The 23,151-nt window shown below is 33.5% G+C and overlaps 2 protein-coding genes across 2 annotated transcripts; one reads left to right on the forward strand and one right to left on the reverse strand.

The window, feature by feature from the left end:
- The first annotated feature begins 160 nt into the window (after positions 1-160).
- LOC128159758 (zinc finger CCHC-type and RNA-binding motif-containing protein 1-like) lies at positions 161-4,739 on the forward strand. The gene is made up of 6 exons (XM_052822940.1): positions 161-339; positions 1,063-1,171; positions 1,385-1,492; positions 1,804-1,910; positions 3,271-3,355; positions 3,975-4,739. Exons 1-6 carry the CDS (start codon positions 227-229, stop codon positions 4,110-4,112), a joined length of 660 nt encoding a protein of 219 aa, XP_052678900.1. The 5' UTR covers positions 161-226; the 3' UTR covers positions 4,113-4,739.
- LOC128159756 (solute carrier family 35 member E3-like) lies at positions 4,718-13,161 on the reverse strand. The gene is made up of 6 exons (XM_052822939.1): positions 12,719-13,161; positions 11,323-11,433; positions 11,034-11,195; positions 9,633-9,715; positions 8,840-8,952; positions 4,718-7,852 (listed from the first exon to the last, which is right to left on the reverse strand). The coding sequence occupies exons 1-6, from the start codon at positions 13,103-13,105 to the stop codon at positions 7,779-7,781; spliced, it is 930 nt and encodes a 309-aa protein (XP_052678899.1). The 5' UTR covers positions 13,106-13,161; the 3' UTR covers positions 4,718-7,778.
- Between the last annotated feature and the right edge of the window lie 9,990 nt (positions 13,162-23,151).

A 23,151-nucleotide genomic window follows, 5' to 3' on the forward strand; every position in this document is an offset into this window, starting at 1 on the left:
TCTCAAATTGATTAATAAAAACTGTAAACAAATCATTCTAATCGCCATAACATTAATCTATTGTCGCTTCCCTTATTTTAGACATTTTATTTAACTCAGTAATTTCATAATCCGGAATATATAAGGTTCTCTTAAACCTTGGTTTAGGCTCTTATAGAGCTCGAATTGTATCCTGTTAAAAATATAACAAAAACGATGTGAAAATGTTATTGTTACAATTGGTAAAATGAGTGGAGGGCTAGCTCCAAGCAAAAGTACCGTATATGTTGGCAATCTTCCTTTCTCTTTGACAAATAATGACATCCATAAGATCTTTGAAAAATATGGAAGAGTCGCTAAGTAAGTTGAAAATCGTTTTGTTCCTGAAAGGATACAATGACCGTAGACGATAGATTTATTTAATAGTTATTTAAATAAAGTGTGGATGAAGCAAGGTCAAAAGTCATGAATTACATGGTTATTTTTAGAAATTAAATGAAACAGCACTGATTTGAGCACTGAATTAATGTTCAGGCCATCCACATTTATTGTGTCAATTAACACATTACTGAAATGCCTTTAAAATGTGGATGTCCTGATTTTTCATTATCTGCAAGTAATTTATACACCTGAGACCAACACTGTAACATTTCGTAAACACTTTGGGACCCAGCTCTGTCGGATAAGAGAAATTGTCTCTAAAACTATTCCCTCAGTCGAATGTTGGCACTCTGGAAGAGTTGAGAATGACTCTCTTTTACGAAGGAGACTATGTAGTAGAGGCAGTTATGTGGCATTTTTTTCAAGCTTTATCTATTGGGTTTATCCTCTTGGGTGAAAATAGAATGTTGGATTTGTATGCCAGAGTACCCGGGTTTCATAGGCAATATCTATCTTTGTTAGCAGCTGATATACAATTGCTAGGGATAAGTCATCAATTAATTAAATTATAGATACTCACTCTTTAAACTAAACTTTAATGTACTTGAAAGTGCTTCAAACATTCCCTTCCCCCTTTTTGTGTGTATATATTTATAGTAAGCACACTAAAGATAAATTGTATGCAAATTAAATTCCTTGCAGGGTTACAGTCCTAAAAGATGATGCCAGAAGAAGTAAAGGAGTTGCCTTCATTATGTTTATTGAAAAGGAGTCAGCCATAAAAGCTGTTCGAGCCCTCAACAAAACTGAGGTTTGAATTTATACAGCTGTATCAATTTCTCATTAGTTTTTCAATAATTTAAAATTCATACGTAAATGATTCCCTTTAAATAAATATATTTTGAAGTGAATTCAGTAGCGATTCCTGATCATACAGTACATAGATTGCAAAGAATTTCACATTGAGATTTTTGCATGCAGTTATTGACTAATATGTAATTAATTTTGATGGTTACTTTTGCAGATGTTTGGTAGAACCATAAAGTGCAATATTGCTAAAGACAATGGTCGCACTACTGAGTTTATAAAGAGGAAGAACTATCCTGATAAATCCAAATGTTATGAGTGTGGTGTAAGCATTATAGACTTCATAGTTTGATAACTGTCAGATAGCGAGTAAAGAAATGGAAAACTCAAATCTATATTGTTGTAGAGATATTGTTAAGTAAATGAGATTTTTATATCATGATGTGATGCATGCATGATTGTTAAATCATGTTTTTCGATGGAAAATCAAATATCTGCTCTATAACGGATTCTCAGATCCTGGCATTTGCCAAAACAGACTGTTATTATTCACTAATAATGAATACGTTTTTTTTTTAATTTCTTGATATCATAGCTTACATTTTGAATAATAATAATTTATTTGATGGACTTTAGGATGAGGGACACCTAAGTTATAAATGTCCAAAAAATTTGCTGGGAGAAAGAGAGCCACCACCAAAGAAGGAAAGAAAGAGGAAGAAAAATGGTCAAGATGGATACAGGTATATTGTAATCAAGTTTGCAAATCCTTATCTGTTCTGATTGGGATATGGGTTTGATTACCGGTATACAAATGGTTACTTTGTATCTGTACCCAAGTACCGTAATCCGGTGAATATAATACGCACTTTTTTCCCAGCATTTTTTACCGTGAGAAAGGGGTGCGTATTATACATCCCTATAGGATTTTGACATATTTTTTCCCTAGATGAAGCACGGGGTATCATACTACCGTATTACATGTACTTATGCTGTTCACAGACAGGACAGATACCCCGCTATACATCGTAACATTACTTCATTATCACATTTATATTATTATTTAACCCTTAGGAAATGATTGTCATAGCGTGCAATTAAAGAAAATGTATACTTAAAGTCTCTTAATTAATAAACTGTTTTAAAATGGCCTTTAAAAATTAATTTGAAATGTTTATTCTTCTCCGTGTACGCCGCCATTACAGCTGTTATTAATAGAATGGGGGCTTGGATGGCCACGTGCTATTTGTAACCGATCTTTGAAAACAGCTTACACATCATTTGGTTCATTTTTAATCATTTTCATGTAATGCTAATTGTTTTATTGCAAATAATTATGAATTTAAATAATTCTATAACATATTCCGTTAATTGAAGCCATTGTTGTGCTCCCCCACCGCAAACGCTTGACACCTTGGGTATCTCAGACACTCCCCTTAGGCTATGTATACTATACACAACACAACTATTTGTGCACATATTTTATTATGTTCCAGGCCTCTAATTGATCACTTTGATCGGAATCACTTAAGAATTTAATTAGGTCAGTTATCTCCATACCTGTACATCGTCCATTTTTCACTACACAGGGGTTGTAATGACCAAACAATTATAACGCTTATTAAAAGTAGTTGATTTTATTTACGGTAGAATATTTAATACTAGGTCTATTTGAAACACTGATTATGAAATAAAGATATTACCGCGATGAATTAGTTACAATAAATCCGTATCTAAGAAAATATTGTGTTTTTCTTATTTCCGGTAGCGTATTCCCACGATGAAGTTGAGCATGCATACAAAGTATAACTGCATTGTTGATACTCAGGATTACCTTTTGGTCAATTTTTTTGATGCGTATTATACATCCCAACAAGCTTTTTTTCACCACTTTCAGGCCCAAAATGGGGGGTGCGTATTGTACACTACTGCGTATTATATTCACCGGATTACGGTATTCAATTATGTTGACATTACAAAGAACTGTTGCTCATGCATTTAAGATTGTAATCTTGGTTTCTTGTTTGTTTAACATTAAAAAAATTTGTCACATTTCAAGTACTGGTAAATGAAATTACAAGTACTGTACTTTTCTATTTCCAGTGATGAAGAGGAGGAAGAGGATGAGAGTGACAGAGAGACAGAAGACCCAGCCATAGACAGTCTGTCTGCAGCCATCAAATACCAAGTAAAGATTTCCATCTTTTCTATGTATCTGCTGCTTGTAGTAGTTCATAAAAAGAACAAATTACAGTGAAATACGGTTGTAGCGAACACGCTTATAATAATATGATGGTTACAGTGAGGCGATTTTCATTTCAAGTGACTCTAATACATGTTGTAAACTTGACGGATATAACAAATTACACTTAGTACGAAGCAACTGTAACTTATTATATTAATTCTACATCAATTTTTTTAAATTACAGATACTCTTAAAATCTATGAAATTTAATGAATGAATAATTTAGGAACAGTGGATCTTTTATTTATGTTTAAGGACACAGATTCCTCAGAATCAGATAAAATACATGTTATCTCCCTTTTAATACTGTGGTTTCATCAATATTCGTTGAATACCAATTTTCGTGGATTTCGTTGTTTAGTTGATCCATGAAATTAAATGTTCATCGAAGTGCAATTTCTATTAACATTTTGTATTGATAGGGTCATTGGCCACGAATTCACCTATCCTTGAAACTGTGATTTTTACTTCTTCCACAAAAATTGATATCCTTGAATATTAATGAAACTCCAGTAGTACTTGTTCTTTAAAGTTGAACTCCTCTTCCTTAATTTATTTACAGCAGGAACAGATAGACCTGGAGTCCATGAAATATGCTGCCGCCTCTTCCTCCTCATTCAGTGAAGAACAAGAACCAAAACGCAAGAAGTATAAGAAGGATGCATACTTCAGTGACGAAGAGGAGTTCGAAGATGGATGACTAGAAATTCTAACATCCACCTCAGACTGAAAGATGTCTCATTGTTATAATTGCTTGAAACCCTTAACAAGGTTGACACACCAAGTTTAAAAAAAAGATATTCTCTTGTGTTTAGAGAGTATTTTGAAAGATATATGGCAGAAGCAAATTATTATAATTATGGTATCCATTGCAGTTAAAAATTTTTCTGTTTGTGCAAGTCTTCGGTGTTCAGGCAGATTTTTATCCTTCCATATTGAAACAGTAAATCAAACCTATATAGGGATAACACCTGCACTGCACTGTTTTCCTCCTAACATTTGAACTTTTGAAAAGCCAGATTAGGGTCAGGGCTTTATTTTGCAAAGCATTTTTATTTCATTCTTTTCTTTGAGGAACCAGAAAATGGCTAAATACTAGTATTTCACACTTTGGAGGCTCAACATATTGGTCTTAAAATATAGATTACAAAAACTAATCAAAAGCATTTGAACAATTCGTAAGATAAATGGTGAACTTTACTGTTATTTTGAAAAATCTCACAAATGGTAGTGAATTATTCTTGTTCATTATTATAAATGTGCAAATGAATTTATTACAATAATAAACATTAATGTATGCAACAATAAAATGTGGAATAAATCTTTATTGATTTGTTCATTATTTCAGGAATCAAACTACAGAACAGCTTTAGTTTACAACTCATTTAATAACATTACCCACAAGTACATTGAATACATGTACTGTACATGAAATTGTGTCAAAATGCTCATTCAATGCATTTCGTCTGCTTTGCAGACTTACAACACATGTATATATATTTATGTGATATACTTTTGTATATTGGTAATACCGGTAGTTGTCAAATAAATACTTTGTGTTAATTAATTTTTGTACAAAATGAAGGAATCCCCTCCCTGTTAACCAATGTTTCAGTTTTACTAACCTTAGACCTTCTTCTACAACAAATTGAGTTATGCCTGGAAACCAAAGGCAGTAATAATACGTACATTTAGGAGGTATAGAACTTTATTAATCCCTCAACAAAAGTTCTTACATGTACCACTTTCTTAGATTAAAATCACATAAATCTCTCTCTCTCACACACACACACACACACACCATAGAAAGGAAATGATTGATAAATATTAGAGTTTTTTTTACAATAACCCTCTTAAAAGTGGAGGGGGAAAAATTTATATTACTGATATCGCACCAAAAACCCTTCATAACTTCAAATTTTTAACACAAGATGCCTGTGCAAAAAACTAACAAAAGAGAAAATGGAAGAAATCACATCTTAGTATGGTACTAAATGAATGATTGTGTAGATATAAGCAACCTTTTTTACAGACACATTGGTCCCAAATACATAATTTTACAGTGAACAAAAGTTTTACAATGTAACTAATGGAGTCTGTAATCAATATAAATAAGTTGAAACACATCCTGTACGAGCTTGTTCTTGCTAACACCAAGTCTCTGTTAATATAAAATCTCTATTGAACTGAAAAACCATTTCAGTTAAACTAGCATTTTGTTAAACGTTGTACTCCTGGTATGAATTGATATACAATGTTATTTTCATATTAGGTTCATGATGAACATGTAACTCTATCCACATAATCAGGTTAGATGTCTATCTCTATAATGTTTACTAAGAGTTAAAATCAATGAAATAACACCCTGGTTCATAGATTTAAAATACAGGGACAAAACCAATCACTGCCCATGACAGTATACAATTATAGAGCACCATTGAGGGAGTCGGCAAGATACAAGTTTCCCGAAAGAAAGCCTACTTCCCGAGGCGAACCAACTGAAGGGAAATATTAGGCTTGTTTGAGGGGAAATGGAATCTTGCTGACTACCTCAACAGTACAGTTAACTTTTTTATTATACATGTACCAGTAAAAACTATCAATCAAAAAAAGTCCAATTTAATATGATTTAAATTTGTCATGTACCCAACAAGTTAAAAAATAAATTAAATTGCACCACTTCGTATTATGACAGAGGCAAGTCATGTCAATATAATAAATGTTAATATAGATGAATTTGTATAGCAAATCAAAAAGAATGCTGCATCTAAAATTAAATTATTTGATTATGAATATTCATGATTTTATTCGGAATATTTCAAAAAATTTCCTTTGATTAAAAGAAATTGCACAGTGTTCCAAATAGGTGTTTATCAGTTCACAAACTGATATGCACTTTTATGCAGGGAATCAGTTTGTTTATGGTGATTTTAAGGGCATCTGCAAACTGTATTTAATAACTCTTACATAGTAAAATATAACTAAAGGTATAATAATCTAAAATGACATATTTTGGAGACTTTTTTGGTGGGACTATATTGTATAATTCAACATTACAAGTCCACAGAGTAAGGACTGACTGCATTTGATGCTCTAGTTTGAACTAAGTCAACCTAAAATAAGTGAAGATTTATTGTATAATATTGACTCATCATATTTTTCATTTACAGGAGGGAAAAATTAATAGATGTTGTAAAAAGGTCTTGCATTGCATATTTCATGGTTCATATCCATGTATTACCGGTAATAATGTTTCAAAGTACAAATCTACTGATTCAGAAATACTTTTTAAAGTTACATTTTAAACAGGGTCTATATTCAAATAAAAAGTCAGACACAGCAAATTTTACAAGGTCTTCCAAATAATAAATTAACAGTAAACATTTAAATTATGAAATAAAAAATAATAACAGAACTACATGTATATAACATATGCTGTGGCAATATTGTCTGGCATGGCATTGTAATACATGTGTATATCAATTGGGACTTATTTCAAAAACTTGTACAATTATTTCAAGCATCTACCAGGTATTTCCTGGTAACAAGATGTACATGTACACCCTATAACACAATATAGTGTACATACTACAATTCTGTATGTAGATGTATTCGAGTGTATAGTTCTGGGATGCATTTTACAAAAAAACGTGCAACAAAGTCGTAATTAAATATTTCCAGTCCCATGGGATGATCTTTGACAAACAAAATTTTAATAAAACCATAAGATTAATTTATCCTTATTTTGATTTCTATAATTATAATTTACAGCCATTAAATTCGTAGATTAGTTTGTGATTAATAAGCATTCATTAATTTGGTCGCATGTCGTAAGTTCTTTTGTAAAACCCAGTCATGCATCTTACCATACATAGCATTCTCTACTGTATACAGGGCAGTATTCGCTCCCTTTTTATTTTCGCCTCTTCTGCCCTCATTGCCAGTGGGCGAATCTAAGACTGGGCAAATGCCAATGTCTCATATTATCTTTTTTTAAACACAACCGTGTTTCGGCAAATTCAAGAGGAGGCGAAACTGCTTGCAAGTGTAGAGGGACAAAAATTTTACGGGGCAAAAATAACCCAGTATACAGTATTATAGGAATTAACTACACTAGATTTACACTGCATTTTTAATCTGAACTTTCAAAACATCAATAATATATCTAGAAGAAGCTGAAGTTTGCGAATTTTCATAATTGTCAATGATTGGCATATGGGTATAATTGCTGAGAGCTAGTATCTCAATAATTAGCTCATCAATACATGATTTTCTCTTATGCATTTCTTTTTAAAAAATAAACAGCAATGTTAAAAAGTTGGTCTGTCATAAAGAAACTATAGCAATAGATAAACTTAAGGAAATTCTAGGACTTGATGACGGAAGGAAGTGATGTAGTCTGTTGTTCCTTCAGCTTTAGATGTGTATATGCTGTGACACCTACAAAGAAAAAGGCCAGGTATAAGGTTATGAAATATATTGCTTAGCAATACAGCGAGACTTTTTTTTCATTAAACACATCTTGATGAATTTAATTACTTCCAATGTAATATAATTTGCTTTAACCATGAAGAAGTTTATAAAAAATCATCAATTGTCCCAAGTTATGTTATACATGTACTGTAAACTAAATTTTTTTTGCGACGTCTTTATTTCCCAAATAACTTGAGATTAACTCAGTCACAGTGACTAATTTTAGTGACCAAGCCTTTTCTACATCCGTCTTGTTAGGGTACAACAATAAAATAAAAACTGGTTAACGCAAGAGATATTTGTGACAAAGAGGCTCTTGCTAACCTCGCAAAAAATTTTCACACACGATTAAAAATTGGTAGATTTTGTGGATTTATACAACTTGCATGCAAGTCATATTGTGATGTAGTTAAATTATGTTATACAATATAGATGTCAGAACTTATTTAGCTATTCAAATATAGTGTTACAGCCGAAATTAAATTAGTTCCATACATCAACAATTTTTACAAAAATCATAATGCTTAAGCAATAGATTTTGCTGAAATAAATTTGAAAGTTTCAATTTTCTCGAAAGATATTGAAAACGATCTGTATAATTAATATGTAGAGTGTTTTACACCACATGAAATTGATTGCCATAGTGTGATATAAACAATTATTAGATCCACTCCCATACCCACTTTACAGATAAGATGTGATAAAACTTCTTATTTTTTAAATTAGCTAAATGATGACTACATACATGTACATATATTGTAAAATGATAGAAATCTGCGGTGAATCAATTTTAGTTGATATCCCTCACCCCCAAATAAACCCAGATGATTAATATAAAACCAGTCGTTACCCTTTATATGTCTTTGTATCAAGTATTTGCACAAACTGGTCCAAAAGAATTTAAATGATTCCAAAGTCACTGTAACAATAAGGATGCTGTCCAAGTCAGCTTACCTGTGAGGGTGAAGATGATCCCTGACATCTGTAGGTAGGTGAGGGAGTCGTGGAATATAAACCAGCCCATCAGGAGGGTCACACAGAACTTCAGGTGACCTGCCATGTTATATCTAAGTTAAATGTCAAGGTCATATAATAAAGGAAAGACTACATTATCCAAAACACCCATTGATAGCTTTTTTATTGTCTGAATATGATTGGTTTTAAATCAAATTGATTGCAATAAATGCATAATATGCCTAGTATCATCTTCTTCAATAGAATTCATGATGTCATCTTTGCTAGCCAAGGGTGAAGATCCACAATTTTTCTCCATAGAAAAACACCCTGAATTGTCACCCTTGGCTAGCAAAGTTTCAATTAGGCACTGAACATACCGGAACAAAATGCATAAGTTTCAATGTTAAAACTTTAAACCTCCAGGGCACAAACCGTCAGAGTGTGTAGATGAAAATCAATTACGGGTAGGAGCATAAACCGACAACGTTGTGTTATGCAACATGTCTACACTCCTAGCTGAAATACCCCTGGAGAGCATCTGATGCATTAAATGTAGACTTCAATACATCCTGCATTCTTGGCTATCCAAACACTCCCTGTCTTCTCATTCAGTATAAAACTTAATTAATTTAAAGAGCAAAGTAACAAGTGATGCTTGATGCATAAAATGTAGACTTTAATACAGCCTGCATCTTTGACTATCAAACACTCCCCCTGTTCTCATTCAGTATAAAAATTTACTTGGTATAAAGTTAATTGACAGGTGATAGAATTTCACTGAATAGGATACGTCATGGGAGAGGTGTTCCCAATGATCCAAAATATAGACAGGTTCACGAAGAAGGCAATCACTCCAGAGGCGAACACAGCACCCTGAAAATAACAGAATTAAAATTATTAGCGTCTGGTTTACATTTTTTATAAAAAAAATAATAATTGAATTTACCGGTATATGTAAATAATTATGTTTAATTACATGAATTTTATTATACTACATGTACATTTTTTACTCCAGAAAACTTTCATAGGTTTGAGGAAGTGATCAATGGTTATATTTGATCTTTCCTGATTTCCATCATTAGGCTAAATTGTTCATGAAACACAAAATACAACTGCTGTTCTAGAATATATTAAGCTGTTTATCTTTTTCATAAAAGTACATATTCTTATATACATGTTCAAAGGATATCAAGTAAACGTGATTACAATAAATGATCAAAACCACGTAGACTGTAGTACATAATACTAGTCCAGTTAGGCAGTTACAAATAAGAAACAGTAGGAGAGTTTGTTGAAGTGATTGACTTAATCCTTCACAACACTGGACCCTGTAACACTGTAATAGAGCACAAGATTACTGGGCATGCTCAATAACAGGCCTTATTAGAACGACATGGTCTCACCATCCTGGTCTAGTACAAGGACCTTAGGCTAAACCACTGGTCTGATTGGGTATCTAATACACCACACAGTCATATTTCCAAATAGAATGGAAATGTAGAATATATAGATGGATAAAATGTTGATGGATGTAGATAACTGTAGGAAATACTTATCTGCTCTCTGAAACCTAACATCAAATGTCCTAGGCATGCTCAAACAAAATATAAATGAGCGATCAAGTTTGTGGCAGTAGAGGTGTGTGTGATGTCTCCGTTTTATCAAATGGAAAAACTTTTTTTGTAAAGTTTTCGTTCATTAACATGATTAATTTACATAAATTATGTGTGTGTAGTACATGTAGTCTGTAATCATTGTCATTAGCTGTTTAATAACTATCAATCTTGCAAAAATACAATTATTATGTGAGGTTTTTTTTATCAAATCATAGTATTAAATCAATTAACACAAAAAAGCACTAAGAAGGACTATGGACAAACCCTGGCCAACCTTCTTACTTAAAACTCAACCATATGCATATACTTTATGCCACAGCCATATAAAGACATTTGATCCACCAATCTTTGTATTTTAAATTATCAAGTATTTAACTTCAACTGAAGCTTGATTTATATAAAAATAATTTAATTCTTGCTTTTATGTGGCATTTCATTGGATAGAAAAATTGAGTTAAATTTGTATAACCTGGTTTGCAGGTCACAATGCACCAAAGTAAAAAAGCAATTTATGCTTTTTTATAATCCGCTTTCCCATTGAGTTCATTTCTTAAATATTTTGCCTTTAACCTTACCAACACATGAATATCCCAATGGCCCATGGCTCCATGGATGCTGTACACAGGGGCCTCAATAAATGGTATAACTAGCATCAACATACAAGCGGATAGTGGGGCCTGGTAGTATAATAACTGCATTGAGTTCAGTTGTAACTCATGCTGCTTCTCTCCAACCCACTGCAAAATTTATGTCATTTATTATATAAAGACTTTTACAAGACTTGACTTATACTTTAAAATAAACACAAAATAGTTTCTTAATAGTAGTATTTATAAAATATAGATTTTTACAAACAGGTCTTACCACTTGGTACAATGACGTAACTAAAACTCCAATGGAAGCATAAAAAATTCCTAATAAGTTAAATTTGACATCATAGTATGAATATAAAGAGACACCAAGAGCTATGGGAATCTGAAAAGAAAAAGGTACTTAATCAACTGTATTACTTGGACATGCATGAATCTTTCTTAATCACTATGATGAAAAAGAAGATTAAATTGTACATTAGATAAACCGCAGGTTTTCAAAGATGATGACATTATAAAACCAAGATTAACTGCATCAATATACACTGGACTACGCTTCAGCATACACAGAGCGGACCTTGAGCAAATACACAGAGATCCATCACCAGATCCTGAATGGACACAAAGCAAACCCTGGGTCTGGTTTTGGGGTCTGCTCTGCATGGTGTTAAGTTTTGTCTAGTTGGAACTGTGATGTACTAGTGGTTTTAACTATTTATCTGTCATTCACTTGACTACAATATCATATCATTCTTCTGTATCCAGTTACATTGTACATGTATGATATCATTAACATGCAATTCAGTTATTCTGAATAGACTATTTTTACCATTTGCTGAATTATATTTTGAACTAAACTTAACTGAGAACATACAACAATGATTTATCTCTTATTCGACATTCTAAAATAAAACCACATCCAGGTTTAAAAAATATAAATACTATACTGTAAACAAACTTTTATTTGCGTGTGAGAAATTTTCATGAGGTTTACGAGAGCCACATCATAGCGAATTATGTATCATGTTTATCACCCAAACCAGTTATTATCGCGTGGTTGTTATAACATGTATAACAAACATTTGTTGATAAGGTATGGTCGCAAAAATAATTTGCCGCAAAGTAGTTCAACTCTGGTAAAACGCGAAATAAAAGTTGTCATGAATAAAAGTAAGTTTACAGTAGTTGATCACACTGATAGGCAATTCTTAAAACATATGAATGCACAGGCTGCAAGAGCATGAAGAGTACATCAGGGATGTATATTATACATGACTGTGATGTGATGTACCTGTGACAGTCAGACCAGTTCGAATACCTGCACCAAACAGCTTAGTTGGTAGAGCTTATTTTCTCCCATCCCGTTACATTTGGTACCATGACCAACCCCCTGGAACTGACAGGTTAACACCTGCCGGGAGAAGAGCATGGGGGTGATCTTCAAAGGCGAAGATCATTTATGGGGAAAGTAATGTGACAGTCAGACCGGTTTGAATACTAGCACCAGAAAGCTCAGTTGGTAGAGCAAGAGATTCACGAGGCCTGGGTTCAAATCCCAGTCTGGTCCGTCATTATTTTCTCCTATCCCATTACCTGATTACAAATAAAATCTAAATCCAGGCCAGAAAAGAGTAAAAGATGTTAGTCATCACGCTTTTTGCATTACTTACAACTGTAAATCGTATACTATTGGAAAATGTTTTGTTGTAATACAGTGTCTGTATCACCATTATACAGGGGGTGGTCAACATTTTAATGAGCTGGTAGGTCCCCACAGTGTTAGATTCCAGCGACAAGTTCGTAAACACTACAAAACCACAAAATGTCATGGCTAACGGAATCATTTTCTGGACTGGCACACTCTTTGGTTGGAAAATGTTGAGTCTTTGACAGACGAACAGTCCCACCGTTGTAACGATGAAATGTAAACACGTCAGACTCACATTCGGGAATCCATATGCCGTATAGATCCATTTGTTAAGTAACACTATAGATATAGATGCAGAAATATTTAAAACAATGGCAAAAGTCACGAAAGATATCGACGGCGAACGCATCTTGTCACTCTGTTTTCTTGCCAGATTTATATTAGCCGCTTATATCATCTCGTCCGACTTCCTGTGTACGACCCCCTTACATCAACGACAATAATAAGAAGGAGCAGTCGGACTTTTAGTCTAATTATTAAAGATAGTTTTCTTTTCGTTAAAGTTCGTTTGAGTGGTATTTCTATCTATTGATAAAGAGACAATGATTATGAATTGATCAAACATAGAGAGATTAATGTATTAAAACTTTAACACAACCCCCCCCCCCCCCATTCGTAACGTGCCATGCTCCAGTGTTGGACCTTTCAACACTTTCCTCGAACATCGTCCAATGCAACTTATATCTTGACAAATTTTAAATTTTAAAGATGTAAATTCCAGTTTAATTGTCTTATTTCATAGGCGTCGGAACGTTTGCAAAGTTATAGTTACATGTAACCATGAGAAACATAGCATGATAGAGGGTTCAGCCCCCCCCCCCCCCCCCCCCCCCACTTTTTCACGCAGGAAAGATTATTGTTTCTAAATTTACCTTGAAAGATTGAGAAGTTGGATTCAGAAACATACTAGCCCCCCCCCCCTCCACGGATTAGGATTTCCATGATTTTGGGAATTACTTTTTTTCCTCAATATTTCTTAGGATTAGTCTAGCCCCCCCCCCCCCCGACTTTCAATTTGCTTCCGACGCCAGTGTATTTGATATACTGACTAAATTGGAAGGATGTGCACAAATCACACGTTGCAACCAGAGACCGTTGTGCTTTACTTGTGGACAGGCATAGCCTACATCCACATGTAGGCTATGCCTGTCCATTTCTCAAAAGAGAATAAGAGACCGTCAGTCTCTGGTGCAACCATATGATGTCAGATTGCAGCTGTGGTGCCGCAAAGTTGATTTTCTGAATTGATGAAAAGGCTATAGAAATATTGCTATAAGTTTTGTGAATATAATTTTTGCGAATATCCTATTTGTAACAGGTGGCTGTCCAAGTACTTTAAAAACACACTTGAAGATGTAAAGAGACCTTAAAATGTATCCAAGTTGGATTCACCCGATTGAGTTACTGGATGTTCCAAATAGACAATGCAGATTGGCCAACACAGTGATAGTGTACCCCTGAGATAAAAAGAAGCGCCCCCAGAAGCGTATTAATATTCATGGGTGAAAAGAGGAGCATACATTAACGTAATCTTGCTTCAATATTTACTACTAGTTAAAGTGAACAAAAAAAAACAAGGTCAAAAAACCATAAGGGGTCATTATTCTTTTTTACACCTGTTCACTTTTTATGTAACAGATCACAAATTTAAAAAGTAAAGCACAAGGATCTTTTTTCTGTTTATCTGCTAACTTAATATTTTTCCAGACCTTGTAGCTCAGAGCAGAGACTTAAATGACATTTAAATTATTTTGATAGACAGTTGAGTCGTAAGCAAATTGAAAAAATGGGGGGGGGGGGGGCTAGACTTATCAGAAATTTTGACAAGCAAAAAAAAGGGGGGATAATGGTTATGGATATGTTAAAATTTGCAATAAAAGTAAGGACTCCCATCCCTCCAACCCCCAGTTCCGACGCCTATGATATATGTAAAGGATGTTGCTGTAAATATGCTTACAGTGTGTAGATTATTTAAACAATAAAATGCTTTCTTAGTGATTCATGAAGGGATATGAAGGTGCATGCAAACACCGCAGAAAAAATTCAAAACCCGCGTTAGTGGGTTACACAGTCATGTATTTTTTCTGCAATGAACGCTACCGTCTTAACCCACATGGCTCATCAAAACACGCGTTTTATTGTTTATATTTACATTTTTCTTTTTCAAAATTGATTGTAAAATGTTAGTTAAATTAACTAAATCACTATAAATGAACATCAGTACGTTAGTTAAAAGAAACAACAAAATCGTTTTGTAGATGTCAATTTGAGTCTGACATCATCATGGTTATTTCTTGTAGTCCGTGATTTTTCTTAGGTTGATAAAGGTTAATTACGACCAATCGATAAATGGGGCGTTTATATTTCACCTCTGGTTTCTACAGAGCTTTATGAATTACAATTAATTTCCGTAAGAAATAGAGGGAATCATGCATACACTTGGTGAATGTAAATATTTGCTAATGATAATTATTCTTGTATATACAAGTTAAATGCCTAATATATAATTAATATGGTAAAAATGGCTCATCAAATGAACATGTAATCTACATAAAATAAAGGTGGGTTTTTTTTCGTTAAAAAATATATTTCTGCATTGCCTATATTATTATTTTAAGGACAATAAACTGGAATGTGTTCCAGTCCACGGACAGGTGTAGCTAGGTCAGGTGGGTCTAACTGTACATGTTTCAAATTCTTGGCCGTAAAGAATATGAAGATGGTATTGTATACAGTGAGTATTAAAATATTGGTCTTTTGAAGAAGAAAAATGAAGTTTAGAATTGGTAGAAAATTCTTGAATTGTCAAAATTGTACACTACATTTATAAGACCTTTACTTGAATGTGCTTCCGTTGTTTGGGATGGCTGTTCATATCATGATGCTGAAAAAAATTGAAATGTTTCAATTATCTGCTGCCACTAGACTTCCTCATTTTGATTATAGAGAAGCACTTTACTCTGAGACGGTCCCCGGCCGGGGGAGGGGGGGGGGGGCACTGAAAACCAGGCCCCGGGGCCATAAAACTTAGATGAGTTTACCTTTGATCTAAGTCTCACTTTCACAAAAGGAGCCTATAGTTGAAAAGTAAGACTGAGATCGAAAGTGAGCTTGTCTAAGTTTTATGGCCCCGGGGCCAGGTGCTTTAAATTACTACATCGTTCTATGTTTAACATTCATACGGGATGGGGGTACCTGAACATTTGCGCGATATCATCCCAAACAGGATTAAAATATTCATTGTATATTCAAATAAAATACCCGTAAGAATAATTAAATAATTCAAAGGAAAACCCACATAATTTCAAAAATTATTTCTTTATTGGAAAACGCTATACCAACATTATCCATTCTGAGCTAAGACATAAATCTGGGGTTTTTTTTAAAATTATAGCTATGTTTCATGCGGTAAAACTGAAAATGCGTATTATTTCTTTTTTGCTTGTAGAAATTATCTTACTTAATTTTCAGCTAAAAATAACCTTTTTGATCCCTTTTTTCTACTTGTTTTTGCTGCTGTTCACAAATTTCGACACTTGCAGATTTGATAAGTCAATGAATATTTTATGTAACCTTATTCCATCCGTATTGATTCTTGTAAATCTAATACCCTTCAATCACGTTGCATGACAGTTTGTAATAGCGAGCGCAGCTCGCCGGCGCGCAGCGCCGGCGAGCGAAGCGAGCTCTAAGAACCAGTGTGCGCGGGAAAAAGAACGAGCTAAACCTACAGTTCATCAAACAAAATTTTTTGTCTACGTCCCATAATGCTCTCTAATGTTTTCACCCGTGGTGCTATGCCAAAAATGGCCGAATTTTAATTCGTAATTTACGGTGACTTAAAGTTTGAAGACACGTTTTGAGTACCGCATATGCTATGGCGAGACTCAAAAGATTTGTTACATGCTTCCATACCTCCGTATTGAGTCGAGAAACGTAAACAAAGACGAACAAAGTCATGGATGACGTCACAGTGCACTCGCGCTATATTTCCCGCGATAAATTTAGAGGTGGATCAAACATCTGTAATGCGTGTACTAGCTATTCCAGAGTAAACTGCGATACCTGCCTCATTGACGGATGATTTGTTTTTAATTTTTTTTAATATAGAGATTTTATGTATATATATATATATATATATATATATATATATATATATATATATATATATATATATATATATATATATATATATATATATATATATATATATATATATATATATATATATATATATATTAGCAAGAGCCATAATTTACTGTCATAACGATCCATTTTTAAGCTATTTAAGCTAATTGTGCATGCATGAGTAGGGAGGAAATAAACAATAGGACATTTTGAAATAAATAAAAAGGAATAAAATGAAAAAATAAACAGTTTAAAAAAATATGTAGATATTGCATATAGTCAGACCATTAAATTTAAAAGTGGGTAATTACACACCTACAAACAGGTACCGGTCTCTCTCTCTCTCTCTCTCTCTCTCTCTCTTTCTCTCTCTCTCTCTCTCTATCTCTGGGAAGGGGGTTGCGCTGTATGTATCATAACCATTAAAATTAGTACATTTGGCATACTTATTGTAGAGCAATACTCTCAAAAATTATTTGACGTTCGTTGATACCTAAATAAAACTATAAGTTGACAATGATGCAAGGTATGTGTAATTCTTGCTGCGCTCGCCATAACGGTAGCACCGTAAAACATATTAATTCTGAGAGAGGAACTAGTAATTTATATAAGAATATTTTCCAATCCTCTTGATTTATTCAATGAAATATGTTCAAACTAACTGAAAGAGACAACTGAATTCAAAATTCCAAATTAGTGTATAACTTAAAGAAATACAGTTGTAATTTTTAAAAAATGAGTTTGTTAAATTATCTTGACTGCATTTGTATATTACATGTATACAAGCTTGTAACTTTTCAAACATTTTTGTTATTTAGCATTAATCAAGATTATAAATGTCCAAAATATGACTTGATTATTTTATTTGTCTATTAATACATGAAGTATTAAATTTAGGGCAAACTATCAAAATCAAAAGGGAAAGGGAAGTACTATCGAACGAAGCAGATGTTGAAAAGTCGAACCACCTAAATCCAATTTGATATAAGGACAGAGTAACCGATTTAAAATAAATTAACATATAGAAGCTATATAGAAGACCTCGCAGCAGAAAACTTTGATATCGAAAGGAAATACAGAACACAGACAGATATATAACTATAATTGGTTCATTAAAATTTGAGAAACTACGTGAAATGACAAATGCTTAATACCAAAATCTACAAAGAATTTGACAGAAATTTGAGAAATGAAACCTGAAAAAATATTAATAATGGCAAAACAAGATATCACAACTGCTGACGGAAGCAGGAACGAAATGTTGGGAGTTTGAAGATCGATGAGGTCAAACATACATTAAGCATAGAGGATTAGAATTACGTTGTAAACCAGTTTAAGTTGATCTGGCTGCCAATGTCTAGGATATAATTAAAAGGCATTTAAATATGTACGTAGTATCACCAAAACCCATAGGATAGAATTAGGTGTGGTATAGACAAGTCTGTCAAAGATGGAATTAGGTGTGGTATAGACAAGTCTGTAAAAGGTAGAATTAGGTGTGGTATAGACAAGTCTGTCAAAGATGGAATTAGGTGTGGTATAGACAAGTATGTAAAAGGTAGAATTAGGTGTGGTATAGACAAGTCTGTCAAAGATAGAATTAGGTGTGGTATAGACAAGTCTGTAAAAGGTAGAATTAGGTGTGGTATAGACAAGTCTGTCAAAGATGGAATTAGGTGTGGTATAGACAAGTCTGTCAAAGATGGAATTAGGTGTGGTATAGACAAGTCTGTCAAAGATGGAATTAGGTGTGGTATAGCAAGTCTGTCAAAGATGGAATTAGGTGTGGTATAGACAAGTCTGTCAAAGATGTAGTTACAGTACCGATCAGACCCAACCTAACACCAGAGTAAACCCCAACTAAACCCCGGGTTTACTTTTTGGGTTTACTTAGGGTTTACTCGGGGTTTACTTTGGGTTTACTCGGGGTTTACTTTGGGTTTACTTTGAAATTGCTTTTGAGGTCAACTGTATGCACTGAAGTGTGAAGCAGACTAGTATTTTATCTTATCATCCTACTGCCTGTAATTCCTATCCTTTGTATATTCCGAATACACAGTAAACATCTGCTTTCAGGGGTATACTTCTGACTGGGTTTACACTCTGTGTCCACTCTGGGTTTACTTTGGGTTTACTCTGGGTCCACTCTAGTAAACCCCAAGTAAACCCAGAAAGTAAACCCAGGGTTTAGTTGGGGTTTACTTACTGTTAGGTTGGGTCTGATCGGTACTGTAGGTATGGCATAGACAAGTCTGCCAAAGATAAAATTAGGTGTGGTATAGACAAGTCTGTCAAAGATGGAATTAGGTGTGGTATAAACAAGTCTGTCAAAGATGGACTTAGGTGTGGTATAGACAGGTCTGTCAAAGATGGAATTAGGTGTGGTATAGACAAGTCTGTAAAAGGTAGAATTAGTTGTGGTATAGACAAGTCTGTCAAAGATAGAATTAGGTGTGGTATTGAAAAGTCTGTCAAAGATGAAATTAAGATGGAAATATATGTGGTGTAGATAAGTCTGTCAAAGATGGAATTAGGTGTAGTATAGACAGGTCTGTCAAAGATGGAATGGAATTAGGTTTGGCATAGACAAGTCTGTAAAAGGTAGAATTAGGTGTGGTATAGACAAGTCTGTTAGAGATAGAATTACGTATGGTATTGACAAGTCTGTAAAAGGTAGAATTAGGAGTGGTATAGACAAGTCTGTCAAAGATAGATTTAGGTGTGGTATAGACAAGTCTGTCAGAGAAGGAATAAGGTGTGGTATAGACAAGTCTGTCAAAGATGGAATGGAATTAGGTGTGGTATAGACAAGTCTGTCAAAGATTGAATAAGGTGTGGTATAGACAAGTCTGTCAGAGATGGAATAAGGTGTGGTATAGACAAGTCTGTCAAAGACAGAATTAGGTATGGTATAGACAAGTCTGTCAAAGATCGAATTAGGTGTGGTATAGACAAGTCTGTCAAAGATGGAATTAGGTGTGGTATAGACAAGTCCGTCAAAGATGGAAGTAAGATGGAATGGAATTAGGCGTGGTATAGACAAAACTGTCAAAGATCGAATTAGGTGTGGTATAGACAAGTCTGTCATAGATGGAATAAGGTGTGGCATAAACAAGTCTGTCAAAGATGGAATTAGGTGTGGTATAAACAAGTCTGTCAAAGATGGACTTAGGTGTGGTATAGACAAGTCTGTCAAAGATGGAATTAAGTGTGGCATAGACAAGTCTGTCAAAGATGGAATTAGGTGTGGTATAGACAAGTCTGTCAAATATGGAATTAAATTAGGTGTGGTATAGACAAGGCTGTCAAGGATAGAATGGAATAATTGTTGATGAAGAGAAAGGAACAGGAAACTGTTACAGAAATATTGAATATGTTAATACGTGGACCAATACAAAAAAACCATCTGACCTGTTAGGGGAGAAATTAAATATCGAAACTGATGAATTAACCAGAAATTGTTTTTAAAAAGACCAGTCTGCATTGGGAGGAGATGGGAGAGGGGGCAGTTATTGATAAAATATTACAAGACGAGCAATTCATGGCTGGTGGATATTTAAAAGCGTTTTGTGCTCATAGTATGTTAGTATCCCAAAAAGTAGGTGGCAGGAATGAGTCTGAAATTAAATTTAGGAAGAAGTAAAGCTTATATGCAAAATTAAAACCTTTGCTTGCTTTACAAATAGGATTAGTTTTAATTGTGGTCACTTTTATTCATTATTTAAAACCATGCAGACAACTAGGTGAGTACAAAATATAATTAAGGACTTGATGACCGAGATAACACTTTGATTGAATGCGCTGACGTGCAAAGCTGAACGTCCTAAAAGCGCTAAAATGGAAATTGTTTCCTGAGAAATGTTCCCAAGAGTGAATTTCTCTGAACAAATGCTCTATAGTTGACAAATGTATCTACGATTTACAGTGCAGATCGGAACGCATACAATAAATCTACGTATTCGAACGTTTTTTGGATTTTTTTTAAAATTAGAACTCTTCGCCTCCGCAGAAAACCTGTTTTTTATATTAACATAAAAACTTTAATGTACACACAATCACTCATGAAACGCACGCACTGACAACTTTTTCGATAGACTACTAACATTTCAAAAATCCTATCACCTGTAAAATCTAAGATTTAGTTAATTTAGGTGACTAAAGTTTTAAGTTTCTCAAATCGGTAGAAAATTACATGATCAGGATAGATAGCATCAAGCATAAGAAGAATATGTTAGATACTTATTGTAAGCGAAAAAATATGTATTTTGAATAGAAAATTATAATTTTCAATTCGAACTCGTGATCTGCGGTTTACAAGCCCGTGACTTTAACCACTGATTTATGATATTATTCAGCCAAATTGACCAATACGAACAATTTAGAGAAAAATTTAATTCGACTCCTATTACAATATATTAATCCAAATGAATAAAGAGACAAATCAGCGCCAATTAAAGGTAAGAGTGGCCGGTTAATTATTAATTGGCGCTATAACATTTTTTAGACTGCAGATCATATAACATTGCAAAATGAATGAAAGTAATTGTAATTTTTTATTTTACAAACTAAGGTTTAAGCTGCAATAAATATTTAATTTGGTTTGGATTGACATTTTTCATTCCGCCAATGCCTTTTCTTATATGTTTCTAGAAATGTCAAATGATCATCCATTACTATGTTATACTATATCAAATGCTTGTTTCAGATTTAGTATCTCATGAACAAACCATTCAGGTATACCTTTTCTTATATGTTTCTAGAAATGTCAAATGATCATCCATTACTATGTTATACTATATCAAATGCTTGTTTCAGATTTAGTATCTCATGAACAAACCATTCAGGTAGTTTCCCTGAAACCAAGGAAATTTTTTTTTAAATCAAGGTTATTCGATTAACCCGTAAATAGACATTCATTTTAAGTAAACATGCCCCTGGCTATTCTTAACAGAAGCAAGAGGGAAGCAGATTTTACTACTTAGTTTTGCTTTTATTCAAAGAACTTGTACATGTACCTTGTCAGATGAAAATAGGCCACGACAACCGAACAACGTGATCAATGAACGTCAATTGGGTGTTATAAACTCTTCACGTAACACAGGGGAGTTGATGAATTAGCTAACAGTTAATCAGCCCAAACGCATATCTCTGCTCATTCCAGATCCGCATGCCAGATAGATATACGAAGTGTTGAGCTTCTTAACGCTTGTAGGCATACTCACATGTATTTCATTTGAAATGTTCACAAAAAAATCCTGTCTTTACTGATGAAGTTTTGTACCACTGAATTACAAGCACAATAGATTAAAGTAGGAACAACAAGAGAGAACTAATCTTGCAAGATATCTGTGCATGTTTCATTATTCTTGCATGTTTCGTGTTGAATCAATCTATTTTTAAGCAAAGGGTTTACAATAGTATGTGTTATACCTTCTGTCCATTGCCGTGTTTCAAGATGAAAGACTCAAAATAAATATAATAATACCTTTAATATGTATATATAACTCTCGACTTTGAAAATACAGAGGAAACATTTCATTTCTATTCATCTGTAATTTCTTAAGGTTAAATCTTAGAAATTCCACTACAAAGGCTTTTGTAAAAATATTATAATAGTACTTCTTCGAAAGATATTTTATCAATAAAAGTCATCGTAAACGAAAGTGCATGCATACTTCAGAATTCTCCAATATTTCTATTTTGCGTCTTTTGTTTTGATACGATGTGATATTGACACTATAGTAATCCCATTGTAGACGGTTTTCTCCCTTTTACGGCCACATTCCTGTGAATCTCAAAGGAGTGTTATGTAGAAGAGATATATTATCTCTTGTTTTTTAATTCTCCCGGGAATAGTAGTCTCTTTTATTATCTAGATTTCGATTATGAATCTTTAAAACACCATTATCATTGGATTCTTGGAATTTATTTCGTTTTTTTTAAAGCAGCTTAAAAATACACGGGTTTGTTTCGAGATTAATTAATATGATTTTCTCAACGCATAAACATTACGATTTAACCTTCCATGGTACTAAGGGATGTATATATAAATACACGCAACAATACGTCTAAAGGTCAACTACATGTAATTTTTTTATCAGTCATTTACATTATGATATAATTTACACTGTTTTGTGTATGTATGAAATCAATATTGTTAAATGTTAAAAAGGTATCCATGATGAAAATGATGCATTTTCAAGATATAAACAACAAATCAATTTTATTGCTTTGGTAACTCGTGTACTGAGATATCAAAACATGACC

Source organism: Crassostrea angulata, chromosome 8, assembly GCF_025612915.1.
Source record: "Crassostrea angulata isolate pt1a10 chromosome 8, ASM2561291v2, whole genome shotgun sequence".
NCBI classification, from domain to species: Eukaryota; Metazoa; Mollusca; class Bivalvia; order Ostreida; family Ostreidae; genus Magallana; species Magallana angulata.